Genomic DNA, 17163 nt, shown 5'->3' with positions numbered 1-17163 from the left:
TTTTTCAAATGAAGGAACAGGCACTGCAAGAGTTGGAGTAAGTCTGCCCAAATCATTTCATACCAAGTTGTGACCTAAGATCTACCTTTTGAGTATAGTAATCCTGCCTGATACAAAGTGTTTTATATTTTATGGTCTTACATGTTTTGAAAGTTCTTTCATTTCTTATACAAATGGTGGAAAAAGATAAGTCTAGCTAGACTGATAGCTTTAAGGAAAGTTATGCTTTTTGCTACACATTTTAATATCACAAAGACATATTTTTCTGTATCTTTTTAAGTTTTAACGAATGCAATTGTTTCCTTTACTCTCCAGTCACAAAAACTACCTTTTTATAGGGTATGTGTGCATTAAATGGCCAATGAGCTATAAATGTGATTGAAGAGTTTAAAAGATTCACTTGACCTGTTTAGAATTCTTTTAGTGGCAGCTTTGAATAAATCTAATTATACATTATATTTAGATAGGGCTTATATTTACATCCATTTTTAAATGATTTTATTTATTTATTTGACAGAGAGAGAGACCACAAGTAGGCAGAGACAGAGAGAGAGAGAGAGGAAAGCAGACTCCTGCTGAGCAGAGAGCCCGAAGTGGGGCTCAATCCCAAGACCCTGAGATCAGGACCTGAGCTGAAGGCAGAGGCTTAACCCACTGAGCCACCCAAATGCCTCCATATTTATGTCTTAAACATTAAGCAAGTTTGCAAAATGTGTCTTGCTTCCATTTCCCTTTCTCTATTCCTGGCAGCTATGGCTTACCAATTACAGCTAGTCTATCCCATTGAACCCATATATGGGTTTAGGCCACTTCCAACCTGGATCTCTAAAAAGTCCATTTCTACTAATCAATTGGTATTGACTAGTGAAAGTACATACGTTTGTCATTTCTCCTATTAAGTCTCAGTCATTCTTCATGTAATAGCAAAAATATGATTTCTGGAAACTAAAGTGTGTGAGCTACAACACCTAATATTTCCACTTGCCATACATTGTTTCTTTTAATCAATTTAATTCTAGGAAGGGTTTCAAACTTTATAAATGGGGAATCTGAGACCTAGAGAAATTAGGTATTTTATCCCTTAGAGCATAGAGTGTTAGAAATACATTCAGATTTTCAGTGTGTATGTGGATAGGTTACTATAACGTATTTACTGAACACTCCCTGCCTCAAATAATTAATTTGATATCTTCTGAAAATTTCTTTAAATTAAATATATATTAAATGTAACATCTAAGAAAAAAACAGTAACCATCATGTGCCAGACATTAAATTATTTATTTCATTAGTTCTTTTTTTCATAGATTTAGAAAAACAACATTCTATATTATTACCTTGAATGCTTTGGCTAGATTTTATTTCAGAGAGCATTTCTATAAATGATGGCCTTTGACATTTTTTAAAAATTAAGAATTAAAAGGGCCACTAACTTTAAGGATTGGTAGAAGGGATCTAAGTTCATTAAACTAGGATAGATTGCTGTCCCTTTCAAAATAGCTTAAAAAGTTGTGATCTGTTAAAATACTGTAGGATATATAGGAAGATCCAGTAGAAAAATCACAAAAGTTTATGAGCATAAGTATATTCTTGTTAATTTATATTTTGCCTCCAACATTCGTTGCATCTTCTACATTTTTATGAAAGCTGCAATAATGTGATCAGGGAGTTTTGTAATATTGACAAGAGGCAGTGTGAAAGTCATGAATATAAAAAGACTGCTTTGGGACAAAGTTAAAGAGAAATTGATGGCTTTAATAATGTCAGAGACAAAAGGCATTGGACAAGCTCAGTAGCGTTTAAAATATTTATTAAACTCTGTCTGTAATTTTTCATAGGAAAGTTGCTTTAATGACAAAGGAAGTCATAATACAAACAGAAAAATCCAGATGCTGCTGTGAGTCAGCACTACTTCAGAGGCATTTATATTCTTACCCTCAAGCTTTCTTAGAACCTCCTCTAACAGTTGCAGCTGTGTGAATAATTTGTGGAAGAGCAGTGATAGAATCCTTCAAAAGAATACGAGATAATAGTGTTGAGAAAAAAAAAAAATACCCAATGTTTAGTTGTTTACATACCAGTGACCTGACAATTCACCTTAAATTCATTTTTGTTTTCAGTTAGATTACAGTCACTGTATTGGGTCAGTGATCTCTGCTTCCTGACTCAAAAATCAGGTTTCCAAAGTACGCAGGTTATGCTGTTTTTATACATTCTGGAACAGAGCAGCGATTTCTAAAGAAAGATCACAGAATGAAAGTGAAAGATGAAAAATCAGGGCTTAGTATTATAGATAGCTATTTTTTCATAAGTTCGTTTCTAATACTAGATTAGAAAGATGATTAGGTTGTATTAGGTAATTCCTACTATTGAGAAAACACTTATTTTTAATACAATGAAGTTATTATAGATCTTTAAGAAATATATCCACCAACCTTAGTACCAAGTTTTATATGTATTAATATTCAATACTTTATGGTTTTGAGCTGATAAATATTCACAACTGATTCCATAAAGACCCCAAAGTTTCCAGGAAGAAAGACCTAGAAAAATACACTAGTTATATTGTATTTTCTTTAGCTGAACTGCTTTTTTGATTCTAAACTTAATATTTACTATCAGAACGCCATTTTTTGTTTCATTTTATTTTATTTTATTTCTTTTCAGTATTCCAGAATTCATTGCTTATGCACCATACCCAGTGGTCCACGCAATACAGGACCTCCATAATACCCACCATCAGGCTCACCCAGCCCCACATCCTCCTCCCCTCCAAAACCTTCAGTTTGTTTCTCAGAGTCCACAGTCTCTCATGGTTTGTGTACCCCTCCAGTTTCTCCCAACTCACTTCTTTCCATCTCCCAGTGTCCTCCGTGTTATTCCTTAAGCTCGACAAATAAGTAAAACCATATGATACGTGACTCTCTCTGCTTGACTTATTTCACTCAGCATAATCAAGTCCAGTCCTGTCCATGTTGATAGAAAAGTTGGGTATTATTCCTTTCTGATGGAGGCATAATATTCCATTGTATATAGGGTCCATATCTTCTTTATCCATTCATCTGTTGAAGGGCATCTTGGTTCTTTCCACAGTTTGGCCTCTGTGGCCATTGCTGCTATGGACATTGGGGTACAGATGGCCCTTCTTTTCACTACATCAGTATCTTTGGGGCAAATATCCAGTAGTGCAATTGCAGGGTCATAGGGAAGCTCTATTTTTAATTTCTTAAAGAATCTCCACAGTTTTCCAAAGTGGCTGCACCAACTTGCATTCCCACCAACAGTGTAAGAGGGTTCCGCTTTCTCCACATCCTCTCCAACACTTGGTGTTTACTGTCTTGTTGATTTTGGCCATTCTAACTGGTGTAAGGTGGTATCCCAATGTGGTTTTGATTTGACTCTCCTTGATAACTAATGATGATCAACATTTTTTCATGTGTCTGTTAGTCATTTGTATGTCTTCTTTGGAGAAATGTCTGCAGAACCCCATTTTCATTTTAATTTCTATAACTAGTTAAAAAGTATTAGCCTTAAGTATGTATTCTTAGAGCAACTAGTCCTCTGTATACAATATCTTATTATTTATACTTTATGCTCTAAGAATCATTAGGTAAATTAAATGCAGATTTATTATATCAGTTTAATACAGTCATATGATGATATTTATCTTACCTGGCTTATGGAAAGAAGCAGCTCAGTTTCCTTGAAAAGTTGTAACCATTTGAGATGAATTATTAATACCTCTCCAAATTACTATAAATGCACTGATAATTACTTGACCTTCACATTTTAAAATATAATTTTCAAGGTCCTCAAATATACCTTATATATAATGGCTAAAACACTTAATTCAGATTTTATATTTGGATTCCAAGTCACAAATTCCAGTAGTTACATGTATGGGAACATTAATTTTATGGTTGGTACAATATAATGCAATTTAGGGTAAGAATCCATTTTTCCAGTGTTTATTTGGCTAATTTCAAAACCTGAGCTCAATACCCAATCAACATGTTAGTGTATAAAACAGAGCATGTAAGAGATGGAGAGAGAAAGTCATTTACCACAATATGCTACACACAGAAGTTGCTCAATAAATATTTGTATATTATCCTAAAATTCAGAATAAACAGATCATATTTTATATGTTTCTTAAATTTTATTCATAAATAAAATTCACATATTTACATCCTTTCAAATCTGTTCCATTTTAAGTGACAAAAACTTATTTGGTTATATTTTATAGGATGCTATTGAACAATATGCAATAATCTCTACTTACATAGATATCATTTGACTTTATTAGATAATATTATATCAAATAAATTGCTTCAAGAGTAAATTTGTGAGACACTGGATATCCTTAGGAAATTTTAAGTACATAGACACTTACATTTAAATATTACCTTTTTCCTTGAGATATTGGGAGCCTTATTTGAATATTTTCATGGTAGCATACGCAGATTGGATTCTAAATCCAATGTGAAAACGCTTTGATCCTTTTCATCAGTTTCTTTATTCATGCAATAGCAACAGCAAGGAAAGACAAGTTCATAGAGTGCACCTCCTAACTAAAAAGGACTGTAACAAATGGCTTGAAATGTTCTCTGGAGGATTATTGACTTTTTAATTCAGGCTGCCATCAATCCTCATTTATATTTCATAATATGTATCCCGGGAAAAATAAACTATTTTTAAATGTGTAGCTTGTCACTGAGGTTAAATAGTTGTTATGCCAATCACTTATCCCTCAATTTTGTGTAAGTTAAGAGATATTTTTCAGACCATCACTTGATACCAATATACTAAGCATATTATATGAGTATTATTATTTTTTTCAAAATATCATAGTGTCTATTTGGGTATAAAAGTTCAATGTGGCAAAAATTATTATTCATTGTTTTCCTTTCAGTGCACATGCAAATGTGTCAATAAAGTAGAGAACAACTAGGAGCGCAGGGGGAAATTGAATATCTTATTTGAAAAGTTGTCCTTAGGGGAGTATCAATGACAGTATAGGTGACCCATATAATATCTACATTTTTAAATATAAATGATGTAGAATCTATTGTTATCATTGAGTTGATTGATGTGCTTCGTTTCAAACTAATTTCGATATACTTAGGTCATCTCAATGTTTTGCTGTTCCAAAGAATGTTGTAAGAAACCTTGGTCCTTGCTTTAGCTATAAGTTTTGTGGCAAGATACATTTCTTCTCTTAAATGTTTATTGAGAGAGTAGTTTTCCATTTTGGCACTCTATGTAAGTCTTTTTAGAAGGCTCATCTCCTAACTCCTGAGTCGTTAAGAGATTAGAGATTAGGTCTGAGTATTTGAAAAAATTCTCTTTACTCCAGATCTTATGGTAATGTGGTTTTGCTGGAAATATATTATTCTATCTCTTTAAAAAGTTATTAAATTGAACCTCCAATATAATAAAATGATACAAAAAATACTCTGTCCTTTTAGATGTATACCAAAAGCCTAAATATGTGCTCTATGCTACTAAGAAAGTATGTGCAAAAATTTTATGAGGACTATTTTTGAAAATATATTTGATATTTCCAAATACACCATTTAAGTAGTCATCAAGGTTAAAAAAAAAAAATCAGAGCCTGCTTTTACTCCTATTATTGTTGTGGATGTTTGTGTATATTGCATTTGTTCTGACATCTATTTAGGAGAGGGTGAAAGGATACAGCAAAAATCTAGTGCTTAGAAATTTGGAAGTTTATTACTTTTCTGTTCCAGAAACTATTAAAGGCAATTCACAAAACAAAGACCCAGCTTCAATTTGAAAGGATTACTGGGCATTTCTGAGTACCACTTCCTTCCCTTTGTCTCCATGTAAGAGCTGATATGAGTCCAGTTTAGGATCTCTAGTGTATAGCCAAAATGAATGTGCCAGTAGGATGATATGCGTATCTGTAGTCCAATTGTGGCTTCAACTTGTCTCTTGGTTTGAATTGCTTTTATAACTTCAGTAAATCTAGAAGGCTGACGTTTATTCGTTAGTCAATCTAACTTGTGTATACAATGGCTAGAAAAAAACAGTGATGAAATTAACTTGGGTCTCAAGTTGAGAGCCTAAAGAGAGTCTCAGTCTGATTTTTAACTTTGCATCTTTGACAGGCATTCCATTGGGTGAAAAATAAAAGAAACGAGGCAGTTCAAAGTATATTAATTAACCAAAGAGCAGGATGGTCTCGATGAACATGTGTCTATTGTCTTTAGCTAAGATAGCTTCAGCAGAAAATTCTTGCACTGAGAACCAGAATGTTTCTCCTTATTTACCAAGTCATATTCTTACTAAGGAAAATGCAAAGTACATATGTTCTCATGGTCGTTCTAAATAACAAATGCTAAAGTGTGAGTGTGAATAAAATATATGTGTAATGTATCTGTAATATGCATTCTGTGGAACACTTCTTGCTCTATAGTGCCTTTGTCACTCAACTATGTAAGGGGATATAAAGATTAAATAAGGCAAAACCTCTTCAACCAAGAAACTTACTATACATATTAGCATACAGTAAGTTATCCTAAAACTTAGTGGCTTAAACCAACATTTATTTATTTTTTTGTCTTATGAGATAATAACAGGGAATTAGAGATATGAGGTAATAAGTAGAGAAATAAGACAACTAAGGAATTTGAGAACAGCTTAGCCAGGTGGTCCCTGTATTAGACCTTTCTGAGGTTGCAGTTTCTTTGGAAAATGCATATTTATGTACTGTGGACATTTTTTAATTGCTTTTTCTGTTAAAGTGCATGAGTTCATTGTATATTTTAGATATTGACTACTATCAGATAATCTGGTTTACAAATAGTTTCTACCATTCTGTAGGTTCCCTTTCCATCATGTTTACAGTTTCCTTTGCTATGGAGAGGGAGTGATTTGCCCTTTGTTCCTGGGTTATAACAGCTCAGTATATATTCTGGATACTACTATGTTATCAGATACAATCTGCAAATATTGTTTTTTTTTTTGCAAATATTGTTTTAATCTGTGAGTTGTATATATACTTTCCTGATAGTGTGTGTCCTTTGATGCACCCCCAATTTTAATTTTAATGAGGTTCAATTTATTGATCTTTCTTTTGTTGCTTGGGTTTTGGGGTAATATCTAAGAAGACATAGTAAAACATAAGTTCAGGAAGATTTACCTTTATGTTTTCTTCTAAGTGTTTTATTATTTTAGCTCCTACATTTAGGTCTTTTATTAATTTTGAGTTAATTTTTATATAAGTTGTGAGGTAGGAGTTCATGTTCATTCTTTTGTATTGTTGTTTCAGCATCAATTCTTGAAAAGACTATTTCTTGGCATTTATGTTAAAATCATTAATTATAGATTAATAGGTTTTTTCTGCATTCCCAACTCAACTCTATTTCATAGATTTAAGTTTTTTTCCTTATGCCAGTATCATATTGTTTTGATTCCTATATATATATACTATACACATACTTTATAGTATATTTGGAAATTGAGAGGTATGAGACCTCCAGTGTTACTATTTTTCAAGGTTGTTTTGGTTATTTCAGGGGTCCCTTGTGATTCTATAGAAATCTGAGGATTAGCGCTTCCATTTCTGCAAAAAGAAAAAAATGCAGTTGGAATTTCGATAAGGATTACGTTGTATTTATAGATCAATTTTGTGGAGTATTATCATCTTATAATTCTTACCAGTTCTTACTATCCTACTAATTAATTATTTCAATTCATAAACTCATGACTTTTCATTATTTTTTTTAAAATATACTTCAACTCATTTTGCAGTGTTCAGTGTGAAAGTCTTGCACCTCCTTGGTGAAATTTATTTCTAAATATTTTCTGTTTGGATGCTTCTGTAAATGTAATTGTTATCCTGATCCTTTATATATGCTATGGTAAGGAAAAGATTTTCATTGTTCCTCATTTTTATATTCATTTACTTATTTATACAATTGAATTCTTTTTTTTTTTAAGATTTTATTTATTTATTTGACAGAGAGAAAGATCGCAAGTAGGCAGAGAGGCAAGCAGAGAGAGAGGGGGAAGCAGGCTCCCTGATGAGCAGAGAACCTGATGCAGGGCTCGATCCCAGGACCCTGAGATCATGACCTGAGCCGAAGGCAGAGGCTTAACCCACTGAGCCACCCAGGCGCCCCTACAATTGAATTCTTTAAGTCTTTTTAAATTCCTTATGTTTTTAATAATTGTTCCTTATTTTAATGCTCAAATTTTCTCATATTTGACAAATAAAAGTCCCTTTAAGTTGGTTTCTGTATTTTTTTTTTTAATGTTTCTATCATAATTTGAAAACTTCTCCTATTACCAACTCAGCTTGTATTTTTCCTGGCACAGTCTCAGAGTAACCTTTATGTACTAAAGATTACTGGTACAGTTAAAGGTAACTGGTACATTTTTGCAGATAATGATATTTGGAAACTAAGATCTATAGAAATATATATCATTAAAATACATAATTAACAATTTTCTCATACTGCAATTTTTAGAAAATCAAAGAATATGGCTTACTAATTCAATTTTTTCCCCCATTTCTTCTTGTAGTCCCTCCAGTAATCCGGGTGTATCCAGAGAGTCAGGCTCGAGAACCTGGGGTAACTGCAAGTCTCAGGTGCCACGCAGAGGGGATACCAAACCCTCAGCTTGGCTGGCTCAAGAATGGAATTGATATAACACCAAAGCTGTCCAAACAACTCACACTTCAAGGTGCTTTTTATTTGCACTTTTTCCTCTTAAATGACCGTGCAGAAATTTTATACTGAAATTTATAACAGGGTTTACATGATTTGAAAAAAAAAAAAAAGCTAGTTGATGGCAACCAAATGTCATGTATATGAAAAAAATATATAGTTGTTCTTAAGAGATTTTATTTGAAATAGAGTCCATTAGTATTTTTTTGTGTTTTAAATAATAATGTCATAATAATTCATTATGATATTATTTCAGCAATAAGTAAAATATTATATTATGTATCTTTTAAGTAATTGTTCTATGAGTTATAGCGAAATGCTGAACAGAATAAGTAGATTTTTTCATAGAATACATTTTGAAGGGATCATTTAAATATTTAAATCATACTTTAAAAATGAATCCTAGAGAGTGTCAATAGTATAGAATCCCTTAGTGAATATTTTGTAGTATAATTTGCAAATGAAGAAAGAAAAAATGTTACTAAATATGTTTTACACTTACATTGTTTGAAAGGTATTTAATGTTATTATTGGATTTTAACATATAAAATATTCAAGTTTGAATAGTCTAATATGAAATAGAATTATTATACAGATTATAATAATAATGAATATGTGGTAAGTAGAAAACAAAAAACAATCTTTGTAATGCCAAATACCTAAATAATGCAAAAGCAGTTGCATATATGTTGATTATACTAGTAAGTTTAAAAATGTATAAATCTTATTTCCACCATCAAGAGTAGAACGTGATGAGTCATTTTACTGGAGTGTATGTTGTATGACACTATATTCTTTATTGCATGCTTTAAATTCCTTTGATTCATACTACAAGTGAATATATTTTCATTTTTGCATTATTTGTACAAGCATAGACTTTACTTCTTATTACACTTTAACAGTGAACGTTTTGATATATGTTTTTAAATAAATCTTTTTGAAATATTAACTATTTTATTTTTGTAAGTCAGAAATGACATATGAAAGTAATTGTGACCTTTAAAACATAGATCTTACAAATCTCTATATTAGTAGAAGTAAATTCAAGAAATTTACATGTTTACATCTACTGGTTACATCTTTAGTGTCTATAATCTTAGAAAAGGATTGATCTGATTAATAGAAATTAAAGTGAAGAAAGTCCTAAAATAGTTTCTGCTTTTGTCATCTCTTGCCCATTTAATAGCAGTAAACAGTATTAGATGAGCATATTACATCTTTGTTTCTAGGAATACAAACAAAGGCACATATGAGGGGCTGATTACACTCCAGATTCAGTGAAAGGGTGGGGGCCCTTGTAAGGTAGCTATTATCATTTTTTTTTTAAATGAGAAAATCACTGAAGTTTTGAGAGAATGAAAAATGAAAAGTGAGTGGAGAGCACAACCTAAGAGATAAATCTGGGTGCATAGGCATGTGAAATCCCTGTGGCTTTCCATATGATTACATGTTACCAAATACTATAGTTTAATTATCCATTTATTCAACAAATGCTTAGCTAGCATTTATATGTAAGTCTAGGCATGGACTGAATACATCAATGGATGGGATGATATGTTAATGAGAGGAAGTAAAATCCTAGAAAAGTAGAAATGTTTAATTAGAAGGCAAATCATGATAAATAACACAATGAGACTAAAAATTAGCAAAATGCAAGAGAAAAAGGTGATCCTACATAAAAGAAAGCAAAGTATGGGAAAGAGTTCAACAATATCAAATGCACAGAAAGGTCGAGGAAAGTCACTGAAATGTATTCATGGGTCAGGTGATTAATTTGACCTTTTGACATTTAGGAAAAACTTTATTCATAGCCATCAGTTTTCTTAGGTTTAGAAGAGAGGAAGTAAGAAAGTATAAAAATCTCTTCAGATTTTGAAAGGAGGACAAAAGAAAAGGTAGTTGCTCTTGATGGAAAGGGTTAGGACAAATGATATATTTTTTCTTCTTAGAGCATCGAGTTGAAGAAATACTAAGAGAGAAAAAATATATGCAGAAAATGGAGGTGGGGAACAATGACTAAATAACTGTAGAAATCATAAAGGAAAGAAGGGACATATTCTTTGGAAAGAAACAGAGAGCTTCTTTTGAGAAGTAAATACATGTGAAGTTGTAGATGGAAATAAGAAGTTGGCTTTACTTGTTTTCTCAGCTTTGACTAGAAAATAATTGACAGCATTGTGTAAGTTTAAGGTATAAAATGTGATGATTTAATAAGGATATATACTGCAAAATGATTTGGGTTTACTTGCTAATTACATGTATGCACTTCATGATTTAAAAACAAAGGTCACTTGCTTAGGGTGAGAAGTTAGTATTAGGATGGAAAACATCAAACAGAGTAAAGATTTGAAATAAAAACAGAGTAGGAAATGAAAGGCATATACCTATCAAGGTCAAGTGAAGTGAATACCAAGTAGCATGGAACATCTTGCAAACTGAAAACTCTGAATTTGTAAATTTGCTTATGCAGTTGTCTCTTAATGTACTCAGAAAACTAGATGCAGAGACACTAAGTGCAGAGATACGTCCACTTTTTCTAGTTTTGGCAGTTGGTAAGGTATATCTGTCAGAATGATAAATGCATGAGGAAATTGCTAGTTCTGGCAATAGAGTAGAAAACATCAAGCAATAGCAGATTATGTAGCGAAGGAGGAAGACAGTTGGAGCATGTAGGTTAGGGGGACATACAACAATATTGAGAAGAGAACATTCGAAAAAGGAGTAAATTGATTTTGATATTAAAAAAAAATCTTGGAGAATTTAGGTTGCTAAGTGTGTGGTTCTTAAGAGAAAGTGTGTTCTTTGGAGAGAGCCATATATCATGCAAAACAAGAAGCTGACACAGGCTTAAAAATAGTGTATTTAAGGCGTCTGCCAACTAAGGGCCACAGGCCAAATCTGGGAAACCGCCCCTTTTGTAAATGAAGCCACTTGGGGGGCTTTGTTTTTGTCTTTGTCTTTAGAGCACAGCCACACTCATGTTTTAAAATATTGTTCATGGCTGCTTTCATGCTGCTATGACAGAGGTGAGTAGCATTAAAGATACTTTATGGCCTACAAAGCATATCTACCCAGGCTTTATTGGGAAAACAAAACAAAACAAAACAAAGCACACACAACCCCAAAACAAATGGTCAACCTTCTGTTTTGGAGTAGTGATTCTCAACAATGGATGGGGGAATGGAGGTGAGTAATACCATCTGTAATGTGAGATAAAGGTTCAAGTTATCTGAATCATTATTCCTCCCCCAAACACTCACTGCCTCTCCATATCCCATTCACATCCCTTGAGAGCCACTGGCATTCCCAAGATCTTTTTCCCATTGGTTTTCTATCTTCTATCCCCAAACAGGGTCATGGATTATTTCATCATTTATCTGTCTTAAATAGTCATATTACTCTCTGTCACACATGATGCATGGTGTTCTTGTGATTGGATAATATGAAACACACACAGAAACAAAGAAAGAATAAAAATAAAGTAAAAGAGAGAGAGAGAAAGAAACCTAAACAAATGAGCACAACGACCACTGAATTTTAGAGTCTGATAGGTGTCTAGCCTTTATGTTTTGAATTGAGTGATTTCCATAAGATCAATCTATGAGTTTCTGATTTTGCTTCTGAAAATTATGAATTATTTAAGACAATTAAGAAATAAGATATGTTAAGTTACCTTGTATATTTCCAACATATTTCCAACACAGTTGGTGGTTAATTATGCCCTGATTTCTACATTAGGAAATCAGGTTTTACCTTAAGAAGTTATTTTATTAAGAGTTATATTCATCATAGCATTCTTCATAATAGCATTGTCTTAATGAGGGGACTTACTATTTTAAAGATAAAACTACTAAAGTAGATCCATCTAATGAATTGCTTTGTTGCCCTTAAGAAGATGTATTTTTTAAATAGCGTGTGTGTCTTGAATGAAGAACTGGAAAGTAAAAAAAAAAAAAAAAAAAAAGTTACCTTACCAAGATTGAAAAATTGAGCTAATTATTCTTTTAATCCTTTGGTTGTATACTGATTGTATCAATTTATGACTGTATATCTGTACATCAATACAGACTATATCATTATAATATTGTTTATGGATATTTCTGGCAAAAGACTGGAATCTTGCAGACAAATCATGTGTTATTAACTTTCTTTTTTTTTTTTTTTAAGATTTTATTTATTTATTTGACAGACAGAGATCACAAGTAGGCAGAGAGGCAGGCAGAGAGAGAGAAAGGGAAGCAGGTTCCGTGCTGAGCAGAGAGCCCGATGGGGCGCTCGATCCCAGGACCCTGGGATCGTGACCTGAGCCAAAGGCAGAGGCTTTAACCCACTGAGCCACCCAGGCAACCCTACCTTTCTGTTTTCCTTACTTAATAGCTTCCTTACCTTGTAATTCCAGATGTATAATATGGTCTCAATAATGTACCTAATAAGTGGCAATTGTACTATATTTCATGATGTAGCTCACTGAATTTCTTTATGAAAAGTTTTTTTATCCATATTCTCCTGTGTATGAACCATATTGCTATTATTTTAAAATTTTGTAAAGTGGATTCTGAATACTAAAAATAAATATATAAGTGGAATTATAGTCATCAATATGAAATACATATGAAATGTGGGAAATAGGAAATAAAGATAAAATAAGAAGCTTGTGCATTTGACATAGAGTTTTGGGCTCTCAATAGAATGACAGCACAGTTTATGGAACACTTGAATGATTTTGGAATAATTTGGCATGCCTCCAAAGCATGGAAGTAGGAAGGAGAACAGTTTAATTAGGACAAGCTAAGAGAACTGCTTGACTGTGTAATCGGAAAGCACTGTACCAAAACTGAAATCATAGTTTACAAGTTGCATTTGCCTTCTGTTTTCAGCAAATGGCAGTGAGGTTCATATAAGCAATGTGCGCTATGAAGATACAGGAGCATACACTTGTATCGCCAAGAATGAAGCAGGAGTGGATGAAGACATCTCTTCTCTTTTTGTGGAAGATTCTGCTAGAAAGACCCGTATGTATACACCTACAGTGCACTTACGCACACACCTTGTACTCTACTTTACAATTAGGCTTTTTTTTCTTCAAAAAGCAAAAGCACCAGAAAATTTGGCAAAATGAAGAATGCATTAAAAAAATTTTAAGCATAAGAAAGATAAGAATCTTAAAATATTAAAATTAGATTTAAGAATTAAACAAGCTTGTGAAATTTTTAATACAACACTAGAATGATTTCATTTCCTTTGCAAGTATGTCCACTATATTTTAGGTCCTGTCTTCCCATTCACACATAGAGGAATTTAGTTTCCCCACAAAATCCCTCTCCCAAATGACATGGCATTTCAAGGTTCCAAGATACAGCAAAGAGGGATACTATAGGTTTAATAAATTCATATATTTCTTTTTCTCTCAATTGCCTTGCAACTGGTGGTTCATGAGCCCTACAGCAGGGCTTCTCTGCAGTAAGCCCTGTTCACCGTAAGACACTCATCGTAAGACATCAATCCCTGGGATGTTTTCTCCATTTAGGGCTAGAAGTCCTTTGCCATTGCTGTACATGTTTCCCAGTTATACCATGTAATAAGAAAAAAGTGTATCATTCTTAAAAAAAAAAAAAAGTATTACCTAGTGAAAGATGTATGGATAAGGTAGGGATGATATAGATGGATTTTTAGTTACAGCTAAATTGCTTGGGACTCAAACTCCTCTTATATCATGTATCAAATGAATGTTCAATGGACATCCCGTAGACACTTTCTTTCCTCATATGCATATGCCACAGTTTGATTGCTTTAGGAGTGGGTCTGGATGCATTTGGCATGACTATTTTCTTTGCTTCTCAGTCTGATTTGTTATATTCATTTACAAGTCTTATTAATCTAATTTGTTGCAAGCGCCCTGATATTTGGAGGACTCTAGTTTGGCATGCTTATTTCTCTGAACCAAGTTTTTGAACAAGGGTAAAGCATTGTCTTGGAATCTTATTTCTCTTAAATCAGTGAGTACATGACATATTAGCGGATCCAATGGGGAAGAAGGATCTTATCTAACTCCTGACTACCAATATATCTGTCTATATTTGGTCTGCCTAGGACAATGATCATTACAAACAAATATTTAAAAAGACAATTTTTAAGGTAGAAAAACAGAAAAGAAAGATGGATTTAATAACCTGGATAAGGTCTACCATAATTTGTCTACTCCTTTTATATATTTCTGCTAAATACCAATTTGCAATTCACTTTCTGTTAAAAAATAACTTTAGATGACAAGTAATTGGATACTTTGGCTTTCTTTGTCCTTTATAATGACATTTGTGACACATATTTTAATTTCAACTTTCTATTCTGATTTTCTTTTACTGTTGGTCAAGTATTTTTTTAATATATTTCCTTAGTTACAGGATTAAAATACTTAGCCAGAGTTCCTTTAGTGGGTGAATCACATAGTATTTACCAGCATGTAAATTTGAGGATAATTTTAAGGAAGATTTAAAATAATTTGATTCATAAACTTAGTCATATGAATGTTTGTTTAATTATAAATAGTTTCTGAAATCATGTTTTTATTTTATTTTACTTATTACTTTAAGCTTTTAGGTCAAAATAATACATTTAAAAATTATTTTCGTTAACATATATTATTTGCCCCAGGGGTACAGGTCTGTGAATCATCAGGCTTACACATTTCACAGCACTCACCATAGCACATACCCTCCCCAGTGTCCATAACCCAACCACCCTCTCCCTACCCTCCCACCCCCCAGCAACCCTCAGTTTGTTTTGTGAGATTAAAAGTGTTTTATGGTTTGTCTCCTTCCCAATCCCATCTTGTTTCATTTTTTCCTTCCCTCCCCCAAACCCCCTGCCCTACCTCTCAAATTCCTCATATTAGAGAGATCATATGATAACTGTATTTTTCTGATTGACTTATTTCGCTCAGCATAATACCCTCTAGTTCCAACCACATTGTTGCAAATGGCAAGATTTCATTTCTTTTGATGGTTGCATAGTATTCCATTGTGTGTGTGTGTGTGTGTATGTGTGTGTGTGTATATACATATATATATACACACACACACATACACACTACATCTTCTTTATCCATTTTTAATAATTTTTGAGATTGCATGGTATTAAAATAAGAAATAACATTTTTTCAGTTTTAGTAATTCAGGCCTTACTACATCTATATTTATAGAACTTTCAAAGTCATGTTACAGGAAAATAGAAGTGAAAGATTTGGAGCATTTTGTTCCTAAGTCTGGATATAAATTATTTGTAGATGTACCTTATGTATTTAAATTATGTAACATTTTCAAAGAGAAAAGAAGAAAACTAAGGGGTGCTTGGGTGGTTCAGTCAGTTAAGTGTCTGCTTCAGTTCAGGTTATGATCCCAGGGTTCTGAGATCGTGACCCGCATGGGTTTCCCTGCTCAGTGGGAGTCTCCTGCTCCTTCCGGCTACTCCCCTCACCCCTGCTCATTCTCTCTCTCTTTCTCTCTCAAATAAATAAAATCTTTAAAAGAAAATGAGACAGCAAACTAACAGATTTCATTTTTTAACTGAATTAACTCATTTATTTTGGTAAGAGCACAGCATAAATTCTATCCTCTTAAGTTTTTAAGTGCATGACATTTTATTGTTAACTATAGACACTGGGTTGTGTAACAGATCTCTGGAGCTTGTTCATCTTGTATAACTTTGACTTTATACCCACTGAACAACTCTTCATTTTTCCCTCCTCCACATCACCTCACAACCACCATTCTATTTTGTTTCTATGATATTGAATCTTTTAGATTGTTCACATAAGTACAATTTCACAGTCTTGGTATTTCTGTGGCTGTCTTGCTTCAATTAGCATGATGTCTTTCAGGTCCATTTATGTTGTCATAAATGGTAGGATTTCTTTCTTTTTAAGGTGAAATGATATTCCATTGTATGTATATACGATGTTTTCTTTATCCATTCATTTGTCAATGGATATTTGAGTTGTTTCCATATGTTGGCTATTGTGAATGATGTTGCAATGAATGTATGAGTACAGATAGCTCTTTGATCATGATTTCAGTTCTTTTGGTTATATTCCCAGAAATTGGGTTACTGGATCATATGATAGCACCATTGTTATTTTTTGAGGTACCTTTATGCTTTTCATAATGACTATACCATTTTTCATTACCACCAACACGGCACAAAAGTTCCAATTTCTCCACATCCTTGCCCATACTTTTATCTTTTGTTATAATAATAACCATACCAACAAGTGTGAGAGAATATCTCATTGCAGTTTTGATTTGCATTTCTCATGCTCAGTGAAAATGTTTTCTTGCATTCCATAGGTTGACTTTTCACTCTCTTGGTTTTTGTTCATATGATACAGAAAAGAAGAAACTGAAATGTAAGAATGTCTGTGTGGTAGCAGACAAGCTTTCCTTGGGATGTCTCCTAGTACTCAATAAACTGTCAG

The 17163-nt window shown here is 32.9% G+C and overlaps 1 protein-coding gene across 2 annotated transcripts in view; it reads left to right on the top strand.

The window, feature by feature from the left end:
• FSTL5 (follistatin like 5) overlaps nucleotides 1-17163 on the top strand; it is a 723315-nt gene that overhangs the window by 568126 nt on the left and 138026 nt on the right. For both annotated transcript variants that reach the window (XM_032863481.1, XM_032863472.1), the window contains exons 9-10: nucleotides 8548-8709; nucleotides 13571-13705. In XM_032863481.1, coding sequence (XP_032719372.1) covers nucleotides 8548-8709; nucleotides 13571-13705 — 297 coding nt within the window. The remainder of the gene's footprint in view (nucleotides 1-8547; nucleotides 8710-13570; nucleotides 13706-17163) is intronic.

The sequence above is a fragment of the Lontra canadensis genome, unplaced genomic scaffold (assembly GCF_010015895.1).
Source record: "Lontra canadensis isolate GAN:19392208 unplaced genomic scaffold, GSC_riverotter_1.0 scaffold1, whole genome shotgun sequence".
Taxonomy (NCBI): domain Eukaryota; kingdom Metazoa; phylum Chordata; class Mammalia; order Carnivora; family Mustelidae; genus Lontra; species Lontra canadensis.
The sequence above is the reverse complement of the archived record's forward strand: the minus strand, read 5'-3'. Positions and strand labels throughout refer to the sequence as shown.